Source organism: Monopterus albus, unplaced genomic scaffold (assembly GCF_001952655.1).
Source record: "Monopterus albus unplaced genomic scaffold, M_albus_1.0 scaffold36.1, whole genome shotgun sequence".
NCBI classification, from domain to species: domain Eukaryota; kingdom Metazoa; phylum Chordata; class Actinopteri; order Synbranchiformes; family Synbranchidae; genus Monopterus; species Monopterus albus.
Window position 1 is genome coordinate 404202 of NW_018127916.1, and position 25243 is coordinate 429444.

At 39.9% G+C, this 25243-nt stretch overlaps 1 protein-coding gene across 2 annotated transcripts in view; it reads right to left on the minus strand.

Moving 5' to 3' along the window:
- LOC109958951 (receptor-type tyrosine-protein phosphatase gamma-like) overlaps positions 1 to 25243 on the minus strand; it is a 111126-nt gene that overhangs the window by 25047 nt on the left and 60836 nt on the right. For both annotated transcript variants that reach the window (XM_020597947.1, XM_020597948.1), the window contains 5 exons: positions 19571 to 19719; positions 10326 to 10421; positions 7022 to 7088; positions 4302 to 4459; positions 2967 to 3159 (listed from right to left, as the gene is read on the minus strand). In XM_020597947.1, the coding sequence (XP_020453603.1) occupies positions 2967 to 3159; positions 4302 to 4459; positions 7022 to 7088; positions 10326 to 10421; positions 19571 to 19719 (663 nt within the window). The remainder of the gene's footprint in view (positions 1 to 2966; positions 3160 to 4301; positions 4460 to 7021; positions 7089 to 10325; positions 10422 to 19570; positions 19720 to 25243) is intronic.

Here is a 25243-nt window from a genome sequence, read left to right on the forward strand (position 1 = left end):
AAAAAAAAAAAAAAAAAAAAAAAAAGAGACACTTGTCCACATTCATTCTGCTTACTGATGTAATGCCACAAAAGCAATTTCACAACTTATTTTGTATGGGTCTATTTTAGCTGTGCCACATATTCATGATGATTGCTGATCGGCCCCGTTAGAGTGCTCCAACTTCATCACAAGCATTCCCAATCAATTCTCCCCACCAGACACCAACAACACCACTTTAAGGAGCAGCAGCCTTTCTCATTAGTCTCCATAGTTCCTGTACTGTTCTGTTAAAACAATCACTGTGAGATGCATGCATAAAAGAGAAAGACGAACAGAAATACTCTAATCAAGACCTGCATGATGTCTACGCTTGGTGCTGATATGTTCTTTGATATAAGAATGAGTTATAACAATGAGAGAATATTGTGCACTGTTCTGACAGACGAGCTTCATCCAAAAAGCTCCTGAGATTTGAATTGTTGCCTATTCTTCTGTTGAGTTTAATCTGTCTTGTTTATCCTACCTAAGAAAAAAAATTTTTCAATGGCCCCATTATATTTACTCACCTACTGTTCTGAACTCAGAATGAATGCATCTCCATGCTGAGCAGCCAGATGAGCATCTTCATCTTTGTTCCCAAACTACTATATAATATCATTAGTCATTTCATTGCAGTCTCTATGACTTTTGGCCAGCGATGAAATAAAAATCAAGTCTTTATGAAAGAAAACCAAATGAAAGACCCCATGAAATACTTGTCCTGTGCAATTAGGGCTCGTAGTTTATGCTCAGATTTACATGGGCCACATAAATCCCTTAACACACACTGGGAGTGGCGCATATTCAGTGTGGGACTACTAAAATGGGTGAGTACTTCAGTATTTTATGCTTTTGACGTGCGTTGATGCCAAGAAAATAAGACATTAATGTGCACCAATGCTTCAGGATGCACACACCTCATCAGTTTGCTGCCGGTGTATGGGCTTTCATTGAAAATAATAGGTGCGGGTGCTCTGATGCACGTCACACGCCGCCTTTCTGAGGTGCCCTTTAGTCCATATGCTGAAGCATTGTGCATGGAGCATTACAAAGTGTAATAGTCTGAACTTAAATAGTTTGGAAGGTGTCATCCTCTTTTACAGAAGCGTAAAAGTGTAAGGAACAGATTAACCATAAACATACAAAATAAAGCTGAAATCACTAACCTGTCCAGTAACCTAGCACTTCTAAGGGCAAGAGTAAGCACAGTTAAGTTTTCCATATCATACTTGCTCTACTAGTACTAACTGGCTCTGCACTGTAATGCAGTGACTATGTGTTATACATGGGTCAAAACTGGTGAGGAAGCAGATTTTTAGCCTATGATGCACAGCTTTAGCCTCAGTCTTTTAGCATGATATTATGTACGTAGCCATCGAGGGCATATTATGGTAAATCGTCTTATTCAGCACTTTTCTACGCACTGACGTGCACTCAAAGTGCTTTACACAATTTCCCATTCACCCATCTGTACACACATATGCTCACACATTCACACAACAGTGACATCACTGAGAGCAAAAATGGGTTCAGTATCTTGCTCCAGGACACTTTAACATGCAGACTGGTGAAGCCAGGAATTGAACCGCCGACCCTACGCTCTGCTGCCAGATGTTTTAATAAGAGTAATAAAAATAAAGCATTGTATTCAAGTTTTACAGTTTCCTTTCTCCCACTTTTTTAAACAAACATCTAACTAAAAATTAAGTGTAATAAGTAATAATTGTACTTATCTAAATATAAACAGGTGCAATGGGCAACAGAAACAGAAGAATGTCTGTTACATCAGTCCTACTGAGCACACAGTTCTTTTTGAAGTGTGTGTAGTTGCTGTGTTTTACCTCAGGTTGGATACACTGTACATATACATGTATTTCATGTGTCGCCAATAATTCTCTCACTGTGTACTATGTGTCAGTATTTTGGATGCAGTTTTCCCTTCTCCAAAGCGTTTCTGTAGGCTCTTCCTCTGTGGCTTTTTGTTCACCCAGCGCTTCCCATTCACAAGTAAGCAGGCACCCACTTTAGACAGGAGTCTTGCTCACGGTGCACACAAGATGCTACACTTTTGGTCTATGCCACTGTCATGCCTTTAAATCTGACCAACCAAGAATCAGATATCTCAGACAGATCGGCCGGTCATCGGTCAAGGCCGATCACACTGGGAACGGGCCATTTTCAATCTTTCAATGGTAAGATGATGTCATGGGGTAGGACTGGATAAGTCTGACTTCTTCCTACTCCAGTCAAGCATGTACTAGGTATAAGCACATTGATATTGGATTAGCATTTGTTAGATATGTGTAAAATTATGTGTGTTGACATATCAACTGTCTTTACATGCTTGAAAGAAAAGAATAAATCAAATCAAATCTCCGCCCATCGATCGGTACACCTCTAAAACCTCTAAAATCTCTGATAGTTGTCATTGCAGCTGGCAACATGTCCAGGTGCCAGCTGGAATTGAGAAGCTTGCTTTTGTCTGCAACTGTCTGAAAGCAAGGACCCATCTTACAAAAAAAAGCAATCTTCCACTGTTATCACTGTAAACTGCATGTACTGCTGTGAGAACAAATAACTTGACTGACAAGGCAACAGCAACTAAGGAGTAGAGACTTGGTGAAAAGTAATTTAGGACAAATAAAACTGCAAAGATGAATCCAACAGATGCCTGTTTCACAGCCTTTGTTAAGATTTTGGGCTGCATTAGGACGGTATGTGACGTTTGATGATCTCTGACCTCCGCCAACAGTATGCATTATTTAATACTATTCCACACTTTTACAGTTCACGGCAACTCTCACTCTCACTATTCTGAGTAATCTAAGCTGCACTCCACAAGAATTAATAAAGCAGTAGAGGAGCTCCTTGGGTTAAACCAGCTGTGCTGGAGTACAGTGCAAACCACAGGGAGAATCTGATACAATGCAGAAAATATAACTTACCTCTTGAAGCCTCAGTGCTGTGAGGGCTTCCCAGGAACTCAGTCTTATCTCTCTGCCACGCGTCTCTCACGGCCGACTTAAAGAATTTCCTATTATCCAGGTCCTGCAGGGGCCGGAAGTTGTTTCTAAGGTACTCCACAGACTTGACGTGATCCTGTTGCTCTGTTGTAAAGATGGAGTAAAAGGCCTCCAGCTAGATAAAAAGACAGAACAACTATACTGAAGCAAATTAAGGCGCATTTGTTATGTGTGTGTGTGTGTGTGTGTGTGTGTGTGTGTGGATTGAATATAATATATCATGCAGGACTGCTTTTGTAACCACTTGTGAGTAGGTGACTGTTCACAACTGGAGCACAGTATTTGCAAGAAACATTCCCACCACAGGCAGCAGCAGGCATGGACCCCAATCATCATCCTGGCTACCTACTGGCCTGTAACTTCTCAATGGGGCAAATTTGTGGCCATTGATTGCCATGAATGATCTCCTGCCGCGTGCTGTAATGACTACACATTACAGATACTGTGGAATCAATGTGTCCTATGCGTGCTTGGAGAAATGAATTACAGGTTCATAAAAGACTATCTGTGAGCGTCACAAACATTGTAGTGCTGGTCAATATTCTTGCAGCTGAAGTCATTTCTGAACAAAAGATTTGTCCTCCTGCAAGCTGATAGAAATTCCACTGAGCCCTGCAAATTTCTACAGCAGGGAACACTCTAGAGGATATGCAGCTGGGTAACCCGAGAATTATAAGTATAAAAGATGCAGCAAAGGACTGGTATTGGATCAGCAAAAAAGCGTGGGGCATGATTTGGCATACATTATTTCTTAAAATCATCGTGGCTAAACCATTTGGGGGTAAGCGGTTGTAAAGCCCCCACAGTAGGTACGTTTGTAAAATGCTACATTTTTCATTAGAAAAAAGAAACATTTACTAAAATAATTTAAATGAATAAACTAGGACCAACTTTAACCAGCCTCCATGTGCAGCAGTATTCTATTTAAAAGCCTATAATCACTGTCCCAGACCAACAGCATGATATATGTATAGGAGCTGGCTCACATTTACTATCATTCAAATGCCAGTAATTGGCTTCTCCTTCTTGCTTATTCATCCTCTATATAGGCAGTTATGGTTTCATATGCAGAGGAGTTGAGGAGGAACGAGGAAAAAGGGAAGAAAAGGGAGTGGTAGATGAGGGGAAAAATTGCTTGTGCACTGACACTGTGGGGCAGCAAGTGTTCCACTGACTATGCAAATGGGATCTGACTGTGTATGAAGAATATAGCTGTCTATGCGCATGCGTGTGGGCGTGTATGTATACTTAACACACCTGTGAATGGGACAGATACACAGGCCTGGAGAAGACGATCCACTCCACTACCTTGCTGCAGGGCGGTGTGGTCAGAGAACCGGTGTATCTGTAATAACTGTCCACCGACGATGGCAACAGATCCCTCAGGATGAACGACCTGAGGTTGGTCTCCTTTTCTGGGTGGAGCATGGGATCAAAACTTGTCAGTAAATAAGACTTGAAAAGGACAGACATGTGTACAGCAACAAATATACATCATTCCCTTTGTAATGTTCTGCAAAAACCCTGCATGTCTTTAGTTACATTTACAGTGCACCAACATTTACAAGGTCATTTCATTTCCCTCTCCCTGCGGCACTTTACCAACCTGAAACCTCCACTAGTGGAATCAGGGTGGCAGCAGTTAAAAGCCTCACCGCTTGTTATCACTCTGGCCAGATCTCTGTACTCAGATGGGAAAGGAGCATAGGGAGGGGAGGCTGATAAAATGGCCAGCTCTGACAGCTGATCTGTGGCTGGGTGGTAGCGCGCTCTGCTTCGTGCAACAACTGTGGCATGGGACACGGGGATTAAGGCAGATCCACATGATTACCAGATCTACCAGATTTGCTCTGTCCTCTGTAATCAGAACCGCACAGTGCCATATAAAATAATAACAAGAAGGACTCGGTTTGTGATCCAGAGGAAAATTCTTTTATCTCCTGCAAATATGCCTGTGGCTTATACAAGCAGCCTTGTGCTTCCTTTGAATTATGTTAAAAACCCAAATTAAGATGAATTTGTGTCAAACCTCACACTGCTCATGACTTTATCTAAAAAGAAACAGAGGTTTAGGGTGTGGTTTTCATTAGATAGGACGACTGAGGCACTGTTAACCTCGCCAACCTCTAATTCAGTATTCACAGCCTTTCTTCTCCCTGTCTTCAGAGATTGTACGTGCCCTATCGCTCATGGGCCGCTGCGATGCTGATGGATGGACGACTGTGGGATAACGAGCTAGTGGAAAACCAACCACCCTAACGTGGTGGAGGAGGCGAGGAGCATTTAGCAGCCAGCGAGAAGAGAGTCCAAAATCCACCACACCCACACCGAGTTCGATTTCAGCTGGGAGATGAGAGATACTGTGGTGTTAGCACGAACACCGAGTTCAGCCACCTTTGAAAGCTGATAAATATTCATAAAATAATCCAGTATAGCCAACATGTTTGGCAACCTGCCTTTATCAAGGTTATATAACAAAAGAAAACACATGAAATGACCTCTCAGCTGAAAACAGACCAATCAGAAAATACACCTTTTTTTTATTGCAATTACTTCACTGTGTGCAGAATTACACTGAACAAAACGACCCATTTTCTGATTCTGAAGAGGATTCAATTGTGTTTTTTCTTTTGTGTTGGTCCTTTCCTGCTCAATCATAAAGTTACAAAAGTTTTGTTTTCCAGGGCTCAAAAAAAAAAAGAAAGAAAAAAAGTCATAACCCCGTCAAGTGCATACTGCACAGTTTAAAACGTCCATCCACACAAAGTACAGGGACTGAAATATTGTTTCAAATGACTCAATGAAGCCCAGGACTGGTTGTGTGAAATCACCACAGGTACAAAGCAATTATGCTATGCTTCTGTATATCTTCATCCATTTACATGCCCTTGTCAGTGCATGATTATGCTCACATAAAGACTGTCAGCAGCAGGTTGTAAAACAAGTCATACGTGTCTGTGTAAACGGAGCTGCTGTGTCTCTAGCTGTAGTAAAAGATTACATGGTCATGCTAAAACATCTGCTCACAGCCTGCGTAAGTCATGCATGCAGTGAAGTCAGCACTGCAGCAGTAATTTATGACGATACGTCATGAAGAATGGTGCCACAAGACATTTGGCATGACATTTTTTTGCCTGTCACCTTCACCCTGACGGTGGTCTGCACAGCAGACACAACTGATCCGCATATGCAATTTGGCACAGTTTTTAACCTAACCTGCATGTCTTTAGACTGTGGGAGGAAGGCAGAGAAGTCAGAGAAAAGGCAGGCTCAGGGAGAACATGCAAATTGTACACAGAGAGACCCTAGTCAACAGCAAGGTTTGAACCCTGCTGTGAGGTGACAGTGCTAACCCACTGAACCACTGTACATACAACACAAAACATGAATGGTTTAAATAAGAATAGGAGCCTTTGCAGTGCCTGCAGTCCAGAGGAGCATATATACAGTACATATACAGATTAAAACAGAATGGTGTTTAATTGAGGCTCAGATGTAATTAATAGTTCTGTCTCTGTGAGTGAAGCACCTTGGAGGTCTCCTACAGTGGACAAGCAGGGGAGAGGGGATATCTTGCAAAGTTAAACTCTGCACATATCTCGTGTTTAAGCTAATTTAGGATTAAAGAAAGAAGTCCAACATTGAAGCTGTTGAATGCAGAAACAACAGCCTTTCCTATGTGGAGGCAGGGAGGAGCAACATGTCTGCGCTGCCATGAGAAATTTACCTAGAGGATAAGCCAAACATCAACAGCAGCAAAGTCACAGTAATTTTGTATGGGATTATTGCTTTTTGAATAACCCACATCAATTTAAATCCCACAGTAATATTTCATGTGAAGGAGATTTTGGTATGACAGGAAAAAAAAAAAAACAATTTATACACATACTGTATGCAAATGCATTCACCACATTAATGCTGCAAGATTGTTATATAAGATGCAGAGTTTATAAGGGGCTTAATTTCCCATCACTTACCATGATGCACTACTCCCTTCAGTCCCTGGATGATTGGATCCACAGCTGGATTGTCCTTTTGTCCTACCTGCAGGAAAAGTCCAGAGACAACAGATTACTAAGGGATTACAAAATTAGAATAATAATCTAAAGCTATGACTAAAGATGATCAGTATGAATCAAAATACACAATATGGGCAACATCTCTACAATATAATCTCTCAGTATCTAATACCATCTATTAATGTGAGGTTTGTGATATTACATTGTGGTAGGATTTTGTACTGTTTTGTATTAGATTTCAGTCCAGCTACATGCTTGTATTGTAATGTGTATTTCTGCTCCAACAAATGACATTTACTCTACCATATGCCTTGATTAGTACTATTTAATGCATCTTTTAAAATTATTACATTTTAACTTGTAGTATGATGCCACCCTATTTCCCATTCATATTGAAATATGTTACACCCAATACCATGATATTTAAACAGACAAACAAAAATACTATTCAGTTTCTCCTCTCCTTTTAATCTGTTAACTTTTATTGTGCTTTTGAGGCTTAGATTTTTATGAGACACTGATTGAACACATGACGACTCCAAAAGCTTCCTCCTGTAGCTGTTCCAGTGTGACGTCCACATCACTGTGAGGCCATTTAGTCGTTAGCTACTAAAACCAGTGATGATTCCCCTGTTTCCTGCTGGGACTACCCTTAATTCTTTGCAATGACTGAAGACTGGCAACTATTTTTCATCCCCACATTATACAATATCCCCAGTGTCCTACTTAGGAGACGAGTGGACGAAAAAAAAACAGTGTTGTGATGTGGGCACCAACATTCCCTTGCTCAACATTAATTCAGGACAGTCAGAGGAGAATAATTGTGTGAACTGAATGCTGAATGCGGATAATGCGCACACCTTAGAGGCCATTAATAGGCCTTTGGGGAGCACAGGAAGGAACTGTCCTCATTGATTAGAAATGGTAAATCTGAGCCAATGTTAGTATGTGTGCCCTCTTAAAAACACTCGCACTGTAAATCGCTACTCAGCGGATTGTGTATGGTGGTGCTAATTGCATTAAGCAATAGGGCTGTCAGGCCCCTAGCGGAGGCATTTAGGTCCCCGTACACGCGGTTCATCAATGTCTGGGAGTAGACCTACATTACAAACACCTGCGTCCCCATTCAAGCCTCCCTCTGCCTGAGCGCTGACCCTTGCCCACATACTATTAAGCTAAATGTTAGCACGCATTGATCACCTGCCATCAATAGCAAAGGTAGTGCTAATAGAAATTAAGACTGTTAGACACAGAGGCTCCTTGAAGTTGTCAGTGGTGTATGCTTCTTCACAGTTCATAAATGGTGTTTTGTTGGGGTTTGTTTTTCCCCACAGTTAAAAATCAGGACCAGTCTTGTCCACTAAGAGCTTATGTGTACAGACCCCTCAGGGGGACATTTGTAGAATCTCAGTGAGTAATCTGCAGTGTTCCACAGAACAATAAAAATAATCAGGTGAAGAGAAAATTTCCTACACAACACAGGTGCCGATGATAATTTGATAAATATTTAGTCATAAAAAAAAGTTACTCGTCTTTTTTTTAATAACTGGACTAATAAAATTCCAACTATTCAGCATCATCTTACGAGTACCTCACCCTTTTACTATCATGTTTGGTTTGTGTGGATATTTCCGCACCACTGTATGCTTTAGTATTTTCCTCATGGTTGTCAAATTTCTATTTATTCTCTCATTACATTTAGTACCTCATCTTCCTGATTTTGTACAATTTTCTATTGGCATTAAGCACTATTCATGTTAATAAATTATATTATAAGCCAAAGTAAAAGGCTTTTTTTCTATTAACATCTTCTGTTCTCCCTGTGCCTGTCTGATTCCTTTGGGTACTTGGGTTTCTTCCCGCAGCCCAAAGACATGCAGGTTAGATTAATTGGTGACTTTAAATTGCCCGTAGGTGTGAATGCTTGTCTGCCTCTGTGTCAGCCCTGTGACAGACTGGCGACCCGACTAGGGTGTACTCCACCTTTTGCCCACTGTCAGATGGGATTAGCTCCTGCTCCCTCACATCCCTACAGGATAGGCAGTGTAGAAAATTGATGGATCGTTTAGACATGAACATAGTATGTTTAAACAAGAGTAAACCATGCTAAACTTGTATACTTTGACACAGTGCTCTGACATCAGCATGCTAATATGCCCAAAATAATTATATTAACATGCTGATGTCAAGCAGGTATGTTTAAACCAAGATGGTGGACACTGTCATGTGCTAGCATGCCAACATTGACTAGTTAGCACTGAACACAAAGAGCCCTATTTTCAGGATCCACAGCATCTGATCAAGATGTATTGGCGCAAGTGGTGTTTGGGCGTGCCCGTGTTCATTTCAGTAATCTGACGACGAGAAACAGTTAAAGTGTACTGGCAGACTTGCCTGGTTGGATGTCAGTAAGATTTTCCACTGAGGAAATGGATCTGCTCGTGCACGAGGTGAAGGCACACAATCACAAATCAAAAGGGTATTATAAATACATAAGTACTGATGTGCACAACACTCAACACACTGTCATCTTTTTGTTTAAGTTTTGCATGTCCTGCACAACACGCCCCAGGGTATAACCACCACAGTGCACACACCTAGACATCACAACATGGTCAAAGCTCCCATTAGCCAGCAACGATGATTTGACTGTTGACCACAGACCTGGTTATTGCTGGTCAGTGGTGCAATCGCTCTGTGTGCCCTCATATTACTAACGCACCCAAAATTTAGCTGGACACGCCCCATTTTCATCCAGACACACATGCTGGCATGAAGCCGACAGACTGCTGCTTGATAACAAGGCATAATGATGTGCAGGTCATGAAAATAATAATTGCATAGGTAGGGAATTAGGAAACACAGACACGCTACCCGAACCGCATGCCATGCGTTTGTTGCAAGACAGGGCCCAAAGTATAGCTGATGACATTGTAAATAGCTTTAGATATCTAGTCAAGTATTAGAACAAACATTTCCCCTTATGATGGCACTTCATGAAAAGTCAGGAGCTCAAAGTAATTATAACTCAACCTAAGGTGGGCAACAATGTGCGTCTCAAATTTCATGGCAATCCATGTGACAGTCATTGATATATTTTGCTTTGGACCAAAGTCAGAGTGACCAACAGACAGACCGTGCAGGCTCTAGACACATGCTGCTAGCATGGATAACAACGTCTATGTTCTGTTAGTGTATACACATAGTCTAGGTTTGCTTCAGATTGTATTTTCCTTGACCTTCAGACCTGGTGATACTTTACCTCAAAGAAGACTGCCATTGCAGCAATGATGCGTCTTTCCTTGATGGCAGCGCTGAGGCTGTCAAAGTCATCTGAATTGTAAAGGTAGATCTGCATCTGGGATGGGAAACAGAGCATAAACAGCTTGAGGAGTGGACAAGGAGAATGAACAGTCCTGTCATCAATCACTTGGACACACCGCTGAGGAGCTGATGAAAAGCTGTTTTGAGGGGCAGAAAAGGGGGTGTATTTATCACTCCCATAAATCTCCCATAATTTGTGTCATTTCTTTTTGTGTGCTGCCACTCCTGGAGGGTGCTAGAGAAATACAGTATCCCATTCCTAAGGGCAACTGTCCTCACAGAAACAATCAAGAGCAGAGAGGAGGAACTTGAGGAATGTGCTCTTTTTCTGTGGCAAGATCTAACAGAATGGTGTGCTTCTAATCACTGCACTTCAATTACTCTATATCGTCCATAACATTGCTTCTGATTTCTCAACAAAGCTTAGGATGCATGCGAATAATCCACAAACACAGAATATGTCACATAACTGTCATGGCTCTGGTTTTCTATATACAGTATATACATTTGGAAAAAAAAAACATTCCTATCATTTCAAAGCAGACATGTTATGGTAGTGCTGATTAAAATAAGCACAAATGATTTTTTAAAGTAGCAATTGGAGCTGTCCATCATCTCAGTTTCTCAAGCCTTTTTTAAAGTGAAAAACCCTTTCATGTCACTGAACTAAGTTAATTGGCAATAAGAAAAATGATCCTAGATGTTGGTTTAATTAAAGGGTATGTTTGCCTTTTTCTTTGACAAGGGAAACTTACAAGAAACCCCCAGCTACAATTAGCTGTGCTGACAACAGATGCAAAAAGCCAAAGTAACTAAACATATAAATAAGAATAAATCCATTAATGTGTACCGCAGGCCTAAAACAGGTACAAAATGACTCTATCCAGATAAGTTAATCAGTTTCCTTCAGAGTTCCTTTAACTGCAGCCTTTAATAGAACTAATTTGTTGTGTGAGAACTCAGCAAGAAAGAGCACTGGCCATTCATCACCCTTCAGATGTTATTAACTACATTACCCAATTAAGCTGGCCCCCTTAGGCTTCATTTACTCACTGAGATTGGCTCATGTGACCCGCTCTTGTTAACAGCACACTTTGGAAAATGTGATATTCAATTATCAGACACTTTCATAGTAGCCAATAAAAATAAATGTTGCCAAAAACGATTTGAATCACTTGACTGCATGCTTTATTTTACTGCATGTTTTTGAGATGTGACCCAAAACCCCTCAATGGACTAAACTTCATCCACAGATATCTCTGAAAGCAGATGATTTTAGGAAGGACAGACAGGTGGTCTGACCAGTCTTTAAACTGTCTTCACATATCCAGACACATTCATACATGTCTGTTTTTGTCAGTATAAAGTACTGTACAGAGAAATATGTAAAGCCATGAATGACAGCTCGCGAGTCACCAGTGGGAACAGGTGCAAGCTATAGCACAAGACAACAAAACAATATGTGAGCTTTATAATTTACCTCCGGTTTTCTCTGGAGGGCAGACAGCCCATGCTGCCCATATCTCCTGAACTATGCTTTAGTCTAAATTCAGTTTATATCCCTCAATATTTTTTCCCCGGGACAAAGTGAGTACAAACACAAGCGCTGGAAGCTGCTCTGCATTCCCAAGTTCCACTTATGCACAAACAGGTGAAAAACAAAGTCATGTTTGGCATGATTTCCCAAGACAGCCAGATACTGTAACAAGACAAGAAAACTACAACAAATACGTTTTTGGGTGGAGAGATCTTGGATTTATCACAAAAACACAAACATATTTTTCCCTTTCTTTATTCTTTACCACAACTGTGCTACCACATCATTTTATTGTTAACAGTTAAATGCCTTTATTCAATCATTGTATGATTTGCTCACCACATCATTTTATTGTTAACAGTTAAATGCCTTTATTCAATCATAGTACGATTTGCTCACTCCAATCACACATAACCATCTACCTTGTTTGTTTACTTGAGCATTTACAAAGTGCTAGAGCACTCACTGTCAAGTAAATTTGTGTGGTGGCTGCTTTTGCACAAATACACAAAACATGATATTTCACATTACAAATTACTGACAGAGAACTTAATGGGATAGATAGACTACATGTCAGTGAACAGCTATACTGCAATTATTATCCATGTACATTTAAAACTACAGTTCACTAAAAGATCCCCGTTTATTGGCTTTTGCCCATTTTCATACTGGCTGGTAATACCACATAATACCATGGAATTAAACAAATACCTGGTAAATTTACATTAACAGAGGTTCCAGTGTTAAAGCCAACTTTACCGCCAGTGGAATAAACTGTAAATATAACTATATACATAACACTGCTGCCACAACATGCATGTGTACATAAATGTAAATACTGTTCTTTTTTCTTCTCCTATTCTCTCTTCTGTTTTAAATGCACATATTTTCCTTTTTCTCCTGCTAACCTACAAGCACATTTGAGAGCCTGTGTACTGGAGACATATTCCTTGTGTGATTAAACATACTTGGCCTAATAAGTGTGATTCCGATACCGATTCTCATTACAGCTGTTTAATGTAAACAGCCTGGTGCCGTTTGTCTCCTGCCATGATGGTTCCTTATAAAAACGTATTCACTATGTTGATCATGTGTTATCACTGTTATAATAGCTCGTTAGTCAGAAAAAGATTCTTTTACTGCTCAACAGAAAGGGCTTGATCTATGGTGTCCCTTAGTGCTCAACACCACAGTTTATGAAAATGCATGCATATAGACAGAACATAAGAAAATAAAAACTGTTTCCACTTCAATTCTAAGAGCAGGATTCAGATATTATTACAGAAGAATTTCCTATAAACTTAGCACCGGCCTCAAGGGCAACGCACACAGGCAGCATGTGATGCGCATCTAAACACCTGCACCCATTATTTCAATGAAAGCCCACACACTGCCAATGTCAATGCGTCAGGATACGCTATTGTCCTATTTGCCTGACATCAATTCGCGAGGGGGGGGTCAAAATATTGTACCCGCCCATTTCAGTAGTCCTGCACTAAATTTGCACCATTACGGGTGTCATGTGACGGGCGTCTCATGACGCACCATCCCTAGTGTGCAGTGCCCTTTACTAGCCCCCAAAGTCATTAATCGTTCATTTTCCAACACCACTGATGGGCTGTTGACTTCAGTACCTCCACGCTCCACCAATCACAGCAACAGGATTTTGTTGTGGTTTTGTCAGTTTTCCTATTTAGCTATGCTGTATTGGCTTGTATTTTTGTGTTTGCAGAACTTTTTATGTTATAAAGCTGATGGCTGTTTCTCAGTTATCAATGCTGCATATGTGAGGTTGTTAAGCAGCTGTGTGTTGAGCTATTAGAACCACCATATCCATCTCCAACAGTCTGGACACTTACTGTATACTCTTAAGTCAACTTTCTGTTGCAGAGATGCTTTTAGTGCCACTGGAACTTTTCTCTCTGAAGTGTACTGTACTGTACAACCACTAACTGTTCATTCCCTTCCTGAGGTGTGATTTGTAATGCATGTATAATTAATCTAGCCTTCGTGACACTCATATATTATTAGAAAAGATCTCCCTATGGTACCCAGAGGCAGAAATGGAAAAAAAAAAAAGTTTCATTTTTCATTGTGCTGTTTGAGCGAACAGGTGGTCCATCTATCGATTTCCCCACTTCACTCCGGTGAAAAAGACTGTGGCTGGATTAATGTCAAGCTCAGGAGCCACAGGCCAAGCACAGTTTTATTTTTACATGACCATGTTACACAGGTAATGCAGCACCATAACACAACTCACTGAATTTGTTTCTCTACCTCCTGAACCCATGTTAGCTTGAATTTTCAAGGTTTTAAGCAGATGGGATGAACATTTTAGAGTTTTATGTTTTCCCTATTGTAAGAGTAAATGCTTTGTGTTACAGGTGACTCGGGGCTGACTGTGACTCATTTGGAGTGCAGAGATAATTAGACAGCAGACTGGAAAACAGTCCGTTTAAAAGAGACAAACTCTGAATCTCAACCTCCAAGGTCATGCTGCATAACTCTTGAAGAACAAAAACACAGACAACAAAACAAAAGCCAACCTAGGCTATAAAAGATCACTGGCTACATCAAACATTAAATACAAACATGCAGAGTTTTGCTGCACCTGTGGTATCAGATCCAATCTCAAATACATCAAATTCTGTCAAGGCATAAATGTGAAAAATGAAAGTGCCACATCTTACAGGGTGGAACAGTTAAATGGCCAAAGGCTAGATCCAACATAACCATATCCCCCTTTGACCATTCATTATTTGATTTCACGCTTTCACATGCTTGATACAAGTAGCCTGACTTACTGATACAAAGGAATAATATACTCGGTGCTGTTCCTGAGTATGTGGTGCACAATGTACATATACAGTACATAGTTAACAGGAAGTGTTTTCGCTTTTCTGTGGATAGACTATTCCTTGTTGTACTCGCATCAGAAAAGGTCAAGACTACTGTAGTTCCCATGAGAAAATGACTGTTGCGTCCTATGAGTGGCTGTCTTCTGTTGGCCCTGTCCTATTTTTTTCAAACCTCATTTCCCATCATACTCTATGTCAAGGCAGTTCTATCTGGGCTACATGTTGTTGTCATATGAGATAACAGGATAAATGGTACAAGGCTAACTGTCCTTCAAGTTGTGAAGAATAAACCAGATGTCCTCTGCATCCAAATGGCAGATCCTCATTTATGATTACTGACATGCGTTCAATAGCATCACGCTTAAAGTGCCAGTACATCTACAAATACAGAAAAAAGAGTATCATCCTTTTAAATGTGCTTAAATCCACAACAAAGAGCAATGCAAAAACCGTGGTTTGTACACAAAGACATGCTAAGCTACATACTGTATTATACGTCACATCTATATTGCTATATCTGGAAGGCATAACTCTCTTGTTCTTGCTTAGCCTTTTTTTTTTTCTAAGAGCAGCCCAAACTTATCATTAAAGTGAATTCCATCATCTTTTGTAGAAGCATACCATCAAAGGCACCATATGCACAACAGCTTTATAATGGCTGTATATAATCCGGTGCCCTTTAACACTACGCTGAACACAAGATGTGGCAAAAAATAAATCTAATTATTCAGCCTTTCAGCATCAAAAGCCGTGCCTGCAGAGAGGGCTCTAAAAAGCAGGGCCAAGGAACTAACAAGAGGACTCGAGCTGCATGTTTCAAGATCTGGACATTTGTTTTCATGTATGGCTGTATTTACACTAATTATTTGACAGTATAGGGGCATACAAAAAAAACCCAAAATGTAAAAAGTATGACACATCTGCAAATTCATTTGAGATAATGGATTTGGGCAGCAATGTAAATGATAAAACTTTGCAAGGCACTATTAGCTCATTCTCTGCAGTGGGATTTCAGCTTTAATCCACCCACCAGAATAAATAACACCAAAAGGTTTCAGACATAATATCCCTTATATCTGTGCTACATGTTTGCAATGTCTGTTAGTTTTTCTCTGCCTTCCTTTTATTTCTTACAGTCTATTCTCTTTGTTTTACTGCCTGCTCTTTGCTGTATAGCATTAATGACACTGGAAAATCAGCTGTGACCTTCTGCAAAAACTATTTTACAACCCCAAATCAGAAAACATTGGGACAGTATGTAAAATCCAAACTAAAAAGATTGATTTGTAAATTATCTGTGTCCTGTATTACACTGAAAACAATACAGCAGCACATTATTTGATGTGATACCTCCACAATTTCATTCTTTGTTCAAAATAAACACTCATTTCAATTCCGACACCTGCAACACATTCCAAAAAAAGTTGGGACGGTTGCATTTCAGGGCCAGTAATGAGGTAAAACAATGAAATGATGATTCCATTTGAAATAGGTGACGTCAACAGGTGATTGCAATCATGATTTGGTACAAAAGTGGCTTCCAGGAAATGCCGAGCCCTTTAGGAGCAAAGATGGGCTGAAGGTCGCTGGTTTGCCAACATGTGTGAGAAAATTATTGAAATGTTTAAACCAATGTTCCTCGAGGAAAGTTGGGAGGGGATTTGGCTATGTCACCCTCTATGGTGCATAACATAATTAAGGAATCTGGAGGGACTTCAGTGCGTAAAGGACAAGGGCGCAAGCCTAAGCTGGATCACTGTGCTCTCTGATCCCTCAGACAGCACTGCATCAAGAATAGTCACTCTTCTATAAGCAATATAACCACATGGGCTCAGGATTACTTTAGCACACCTGTACCAGGTGCTACAATACATAGTTACATCCATAAATGCCGCTTAAAACTGTGCTGTGCCAAAAGGAAGCACTATGTCAACAGTGGACAGAAGCACAGTTGACTGCTCTGGGCTCAGAGGCATCTGGGATGGACCATCACACAGTGGAAACGTGTACTGTGGTCAGACAAATCAGTATTTCAGGTCTTTTTGGAAGTGTAAATCACTGACAACCTGCAGAACTTAAGAATTTACAACAAGACATTCAGCCTTAAAGGTTTTAAAGAGCTACTCCAGCTTTGTACTTTTTATTATACTGTGTTGTACTTTCATAAAAGAACTCAAAAAGACTGTTCAAACACTGAGTCCTACACTTCCTGTGCTTGAATGCTTTTAGAAGACCATCCCCGTTTGGAAAATTCCCACATTTTAACTTTCAAACTCCACAGCTCCATTTTGCTTTCTGTTCTATATATATGTAGTCTCCAAGCATCATCAGGACTATTTTCGCTTAGGGGGAAATTTCTAGTAAAGTGACCTTAATGTGTGGAAGTTAAAAACTAAAAGTCCAAAAAGTTCTTTAGGAAGCCGTCAATCAAGCTGGCCCAAAGTTTAAAATGATCTCATGCAACTAGAAATGATGCAAGTCTGAAAATATTTTCTCTTTTATTAGGAGGCACACACATCCGTACATTTTTTTTGCAGGTGCTGGGTAACAGTAAGCTGCACAGAATGATGGAACTACCTAGTTAGTCACTGCTACTTCTATAAGCTGCGTACATGATCACCCAATCATGCATAACACTGCTGGCCTCAATCTGTTAAAGCGATGGCTTTCTGTCATTTAGACCTACATCAATCAGCCACAACATTATGACCACTATCAGGTAAAGTGAATAACATGATCTTGTTACAGAGGCCCCTGTCAGTGTGTGGGATATATTAGGCAGCTGGTGAATGGTCAGTTCTCAATGTTGATGTGTTGGAAGCAGGAAAAAGAGACGAGCTAAGGATCTGAGTGACTTTGACAAGGGCCAAACTGTGATGGCTGACAACTGGGTCAGAGCATCTCCCACACTGCAGGTCTTGTTGGGTATTCCTGGTCTGCAGTGGTCAGTACCTACCAACAGTGTCTAAGCAAGGACAAACAGTGAACCAGTGGCAGGGTCATGGACACCCAAGGCTCACTGAAGATGAGGTTGGTCTACTGTTTATTAAATTTTTAAATTCCATTAGTACTTTTCAAAAGATTTGATGAAGTTTGAATCTTTGTTAAATTTGTTAATAAGAAATGCTGCACATTGGCCTCTATGAAGAGACACATTCGCAGGCTATAGTGGTGGTATCACACCTAGAGTGGTGATGCTGTTGAATTTGTCTAAAGAATCATGTCTAACTTGTCCTCATGACAACAGTTTCCACTCATTTCACATATTTTTAATCACTGAATGATGGACAAATTGGTGCTCTTCCTGACAGTATGGAAGCAAACAGATTCACACAAGATGTGCTATGAGCCGCAGAGTGACAAGCAACTGCCGCATTCATAATTTTATGGCTGATCGGCAGGAGCATTGATAGACAAAGCTCTTCTGGGGCACAGGCTCCCATTTTTCAAATCACAATTTTTTTTTTCTTGAATGTTTACTGTATGAATGAAATGTGCTATAAACTTCCCATGCTTCGCCCACTATTCCACTGCCATACTGCTGCCACTGAAACAACTACTGGTAAAGGTAAAAATAGAACAATATTATTCTTTATGAAATATTGATTTCAACATACATTAAGAACATTCTCAACATGTTTTTAGGTCTGGCCCTGTATTGCACATTTTTTGCATTCTTCTGCATTTCACAATATTATAATTTGATTGTCTAGCAGCCCCAGTTTGAGTTGTCATATTTAAACTCAAGTTAATCTATCAACAAATAATTTGAAGAGAAACACAATCTAATCATTTTTTGTAACTCATAAGGCCACATAACATATCGATGCTCCAATTACTTCAAAACTGTGTTGTGCAATAGATTGCTGATGGTCCTGTCACTCCCTCTCCCTGTTCCACTATGCTCTACTATGATCTGTTACCCGCTGCCGAGCTCTCCGGATATTTGTCATTGTGAAATTACAATAAAGGAGAATGCAACAAAACGGACTGATTCACAGCAGAAATAACTGAAAACTTCTGATTGGTTAGAGAGGTCCATTCTGCCCAAAACTTTTAAAAGTTAATATCGCTGCATTGCTGTCCAATGACTCTGGGTTACAGGAGGCCTCAACAGCACCTCTGCAGGTTTTGGAGCATATTTCGACATCTAAAATGTTTGAAAAAGGTACATACTGCAGCTTTAAGGAAACTTCTACTTTGCATTAATTTGAATTTTTAGTGAGTCCATTTCAGGATTCTCAGATTTGCTCAAATTATTTCTGACAACTTGTCCTCTCAATGTAGTAACAGGAGAATAAAAAATAAAAAAAAGTTTTTATCCAGTGGTCTGAACAATCTTCAGTCCACTGGAGTTTCTTGGGGATAAGCTGAAACTGAATTTTAGAAGCATCAATATGCTGCCTCAAACTCTGCACCAACTCTGTAACACTATTGAGCTTGTGAAATTTAAAAAAACAACAACTGCAGAATGTTTCAAGCACTACTGAATCCATGCCACAAAGAACTCAGCCAAATCTACAAGCAAAAGTGCATCTTTACTTTCATTTAGGTGTTTAATGGCCATTCACATGCTAGGCTATGTCAGTGCCAATAATTACATATTTATTTGACCAGCAAGATTTGATTTCACCACATTAGGAAGGGTATCAATTTATAATTCTCTATAGTATATAAAACTCATCTAAACACTACAGTGACTTGACAAAACTTCTACACTCAGTATTGACCCTTGATGCCCCATATTGCACATCTATCCGAGTGTATTGTAGCAACAAGATGTTTTACCTCTACAGGGAACTTCCTGCCATTGATGCTGTGTTCAGAACCTGCTGATCCATTACTCTGGCCCCAGTGAAACTCCATCTTCTCAGCCTTAAAACGGCCAGGCAGTCCAGCACCTCTTACGAAGTAGTCATCCTTCAGGAGAACAGCAACTGGAGACAAAAAGGGGTTAAAAAATTAAAAAGACAGACTCAAAGAAAGGAGGAAAATTAAGTACACTCACACAACTGCTCAAAAATAGAGACAATTAGTCGTCAAAGCACTGATTCTACAGGAGCTCAGAGCCGCAGTGGCTCATTTCTCTTTTTTTTCCCTCCATGCTTATTATCTCAAGATCACAACTTCATTCTTATTATCTAAAATCTCATTGTTTTTTTTTTCTTGCAATGACAGCTCAATTATCTCATTATCTAAAAATAACACGAATTCTGTAGCATTCATATTCATTCTAATAGCTTTTGAACCTCAGAGGATGCATCTTATCTCAAGACGTCAACTATAATCAGAATGCTGTCCATAACAAAGCGACATAGAGCTGTTGCCAGGCGTGATATTAGTCAGTCTGTACTAAAAGGTTTGATAGAATAACTCTGATTTGTTTTAATCTAAGTGTGAGCCGAGCAAACTTTGCATTTCCTTTTCTACATCAACTTTTTTGATGAAACTGGGGGCTAATTAAGCTGCCTTCAATGCAGATGTGGTTTATTTTCAAACTATCACACAGCAAAAACTATTTTTAACTGACCATTGTGATTTTATATTTTTATTAAGTTTAAAGGGCCAAGAAGCTGTCAAATCCCAAATCACTGGCACTGAGGAAAGTGAGAGTTGCAAGTGGGTAATTTTGCTATCTGGCACCCACACAATCTGTTTTGCTTCTTTAAGTTCCCTCTATGCAGGAAATCATTTCACCCCTGGATACCAAGTCAGGGGTGTGGGCACATTCACAATGATGCCACTGATGTACCCTTCAGAGGGAGCACAGATCAGCTTCCTCCTGCAGCCTTCACATTCCATCGGCCGACTGTAGAAAGCAGTCATGAACAGCTTCAAACAAAGTCGTCCTCTCTTTAACTTGCTGTATGGTTTGCTGGAAAGGTACAGCCTAATGGTATTCACCTGCTCTGTGATCTTCTTCCACCTGTTAGTTTCTTGCAAGGTTGTAATGCCATTCCTTCTGCCTGCAAAACCGCAGGGATTTTTCCATTTTCTCTCATGCAAGATGATTACCAGTTTCTGCACTGCAGAATGTTTTTAGATAATTTTATCAGAAAAATAAATGACTTTTTCCATGTAGGAACAATATTATTTACGAACATTTTTGAATAGTACTTACATTAACCAAGTTTTATTCGCAATAACACATGAATACGACTTTATTATGACTTTTGCCGGATCATTTTGTTTCTAAATATCATTGTAAGAAAAGATCTATCCAATTTCTAGGCCCTTCAGATCCCCAAGTAGACTGTGATGTAAATTTAACATCATTTTGTGCAATTTAGTATAATTTAATGTTATATGTGCCTTCTAACTTGGCTCACTAGCCTCAGATCTCTCCGACTATAAATTTAAAGTGGAAATTAGTTAATTTTATTTCTGGGAGCACAGCCACTGAATACTGATGGCCATGGTGTTGGTAGCAAATTTAAATCTTAATATTAAAAATTGCATATTGATTTAGTTTATCCTGTGGAGTGTTCATTTTCCTTATGAGCTTGATATTTCTATTAGGTTATTTCCATACTGCAGGATGCAGTTAGGTTTGCAGAGATATTCAATCTAGATCTTAACCACCTATCCGAGACTTGAAATTCAGGGAGTGAAGGACTATAAATACTTCTGCACTGAGTGAGAAATATTTCCGTAAAATTAAACTCTGCAGACACGAGCCATCAATTAACCCCAACAATGACATATCCAGTTTCTTCAAAATGCCTGATTTCAGAGAAGAAAAATATCAGTTACCAGCTTGACCACCATCTAATTTTGAAACTCTGCAGTGGCTTCTGAGTGTGGTTTTAATGATCAAATACATTTTTGAAATTCATGGCAGACCATGTAATCCTCCTCCTAAAGTCAAAACATGGACGTTATTGCCATTATAAGGCTTTTAATGTGCCACCAGCAATTTGCATTCACTTTAAAAGTTCAGTCCGAAGCCAAATTTTGTAAATGTGTCATGTAAGGGTGAGTTGAAGCTGTGTTAGTTTTCCATGGCAAAAACCATCATGACAAGGCAGATTAAAAACCTTTTGATGCCCTGACTAAAGGTTGCATGCAAGTAAAATAACCCTTTACCATGTCTACATTTGATTTCATTAGCCAGACTGGATACAACGCTCTGTTGGCTGATCCCACCCTGTTACAGAGGGATTTAGTCCGTCTCTCTTTTAATCATCACAAGGCAAACCAAGAGGATGAGCATGTACAAGCAAACACAGACTGTCAGTAAGCACAGATGACATGATGAACAAGCTGTGAAGAGAGAATGGATGAAATCAAGGCAACAAAGACAGATCTTTGTTTGATGGACAGCAGGAAGAACTTTGAAGAAACCATACAAGATCCAGAGAAAAAGGAGGAACAAGGCAAGAGATCTGACGAGGAGAACCTTGTGTGATGAGGGCTGAGCAGAGTCCCTGTTGTGAGGTGATAAAGAATCTGCCAGCAGTATTAATGTGCCAGTGCTGCTTAAGCTGATGGCCCACAGCATGAAGGAAAGCATCTTAAGATGCAGGAACTGTCCAAGACTGAAAGCATTAGGTCAAAGTGAAAACCAGTCTGCACAGGGAAGAGCTACCCATGGTCATAACTGTAAAACTCATTTGCAAAGACACAAAACATTTACAGAGATGGTAATAAATCCTTGCTACTCCTGTTGTTGAAGTAGCATAATCCGGTGTGCAACAAGTCTAGGAAAGGGGTTGTTGGCTGGTCCTGAGAGTTTCATTAGAAATGCAGCCTCTGGTGTGTTTGAACCCTCCAACAGCAGAGCAGGAATTAGAAGCTAAGCCAAAAAGACCTTGAATCACAGCCTGTGAAAGAAGGGGAGTGTGTGTGAAAGTAAATCCTTGATCAATGCAAATGTCTCTGGGGCCTTCCGATTCCTCATGAATGTAGTTGAGAATTGTTTGAAATTTTACTGAGAAATGTTTTTGTTGAGGAACGCTGTTTGAATAGCGCCCAATCAGCTCGATCTCAAAGAGGGGCAAGGCACAAGGGAATGCTGGGAAATCAATCACAATGAACTTTTAGATCTATTCACTCAGGTTTTAATTACAGTATTGACTTTTACTGTAAACAGTATAAAAGGATGTTGAAGCCCCTCTGTGCAGCATTTGAACATCTCTACTTTAGCACGCCCCTAGTGGCAGCCTCAAAAAACAACACTAAATATCGAGCTCCATGGAGCACTCTTACCGTGTCACCACCAATGACATATACAACGGACATGGCATCATCATTTCCCCTCCACTATGCAGAATGAAGCCAAAAATTATGGCAACCGTCGTATTCACAATATGACGGTTGCCATCTTGCTTTTGAAACAACCAGAAGTAGAGAAACCACAGCAAAACTGTCAAATCAACCAAAACACAACTCTTTTTATATCATAAAAATAACTTATTAAAAACAAACTTACCAGAAAAATGACCACTTGTACTGACACCAGCCTGAAAAATGTATCTGATGTGTACTTTGGGTTTTTAGTTTGGCTCATGTCCATCCACTAACATGGAGGCAGTGGGATTTATGACCTATACAGCAACCAGCCACCAGGGGCAATCACATCCCATTGGCTTCACTTTGGGGAGCTCTTAGGCTGTCCTTAAGTTTACAGTCGATAACCGCAGATCACAGCACTGTCGGTCAGAGTCAGTCATACTGGACAGCAGCAGGGGAAATTGTACCAACATCTGGTTCATCCAACATCACTAGCAGTCAGCACCAGAGCCAAAATCATTACAGCAAACAAAAACAAGTTGTGCTGCTCTGACTCCCACTACTAAAAGCCCTCTCTTTCTAGTACAGCTAGTTTTGTAGTTTGGAAACTTTTGTTTCTAAAGTTTATGACCATAGTTGACAGCGGTCGGGTTTTAGACGGGTGAAGTGTAACAGCTCTCTGCTCAGCTCCAGAGAAACACAGCACTGTGACAACCACACAGTGACACCAATGGGCAATTTAAGTACAATACAAAGGCAAAAGATTGTCCAGGAAGGAGCATGGAAAAAGGTAGACCTGTCAAACACACACACACACACACACACAAAATAAAAAGAATCAAGGATGAAACAAATTGTGATATACAAAACAAAAGAGGACTCTGAAGGCCAGAGATTCTTTTGGAAAACAATGCATCACATTCAAGACTGAAACTGCTTTCCTGGAACACGAAGGACAAACTTCTATTGGGATCAATAACCAACACCATCTTAAAAATAATGTAGTGCACAAACACATCCAAGTTAAAGTGAATCCAATGTAGTATTAAATATAAAGACTGAAGAATGTTTGCACAAAGCTTTTGGCCTACATATAGTAATTCCAAAAGTACTGGCAAACTATAGCTTAATAAACCAAAAAAAAAAAAGGATCCATTATTTAGGACAAACTAATATCAAATCAATGTCACAATACTGTGAGGTGAATTTTCTTCACAGCAAGCCGACCTCTTCTGAACAGCCTTTCATAGTAATGTGGTTCCATTTTCCTGATTTACACAGTTGTACATCTTAGCATTCTAAAATTCCCTCTGTACTGTATGTGCCCAGTATTACAGCCAGCTGTGTTATTTCCATCTTTGTAAATAAGCAGCCTAAAGCATTGCTCGGCCATCCCAGTGGCCTTGGTTGTCATGGAGGCTAACAACTCTCATTATGATCAAATGCAAAAGATGACACTATTCTCTGAGAGAAACAGTGCCAAAAGCAGGGGAGATCAATTTAGGTCAAGGTTTTCCCACCAACAGTCCACAGATTTGCTGAGTGAAAAAAAATGTGGCAATGGTTTGAAGTAGTAGTTAATCAAGTAAGCTTTAAAATGTTTCTGTAAACAAGACATGCAGGCTGCACACAAAGAGGATGGTGAGAGGCGGGAGAGCGGGGAGACAGCACAATGAAAGCAATAATAAGGAAATTTGGGGGATCATTTGGGTTTACAAGAATGACAAAAGACTGATATTATGTGAATGGTATGCGCTTCACTGTATATTAAATTTGTTGAGCGAGTATGTAAAAAAATGCCTCTGTGTGAAACACTGCATAAAAAAACCTGTTTGATTTAAAGATTTTAATATATGTTTAAATGTAATACTCTACATTAGGGGTGGATAACATTGTGGAATAGTAAATGTCCTAGAAACTAAATAATAAATTACATAAATAAATGATGTTTATGGATATAATGACCATATGGATCATCTGTTTTTGCGTAATCTGCTGAATCAAATACCAGGATTAAAGGTACTTCATCGCAATGACAAAAAAAATCTTAGAGACCCAATACTGCCAGCAGGTTTTCCTCCTATCCATACAAGTAGGGGTAAATGTATTAAAGGGATAACCTCTTAAGCTAAAGTGTATGGAAAATGACAAATTTCCATTATCGTACACTATATCATCACCATCATCACACTGTAGTGTTGCACAACACTACAAAGACATTAAATTTGG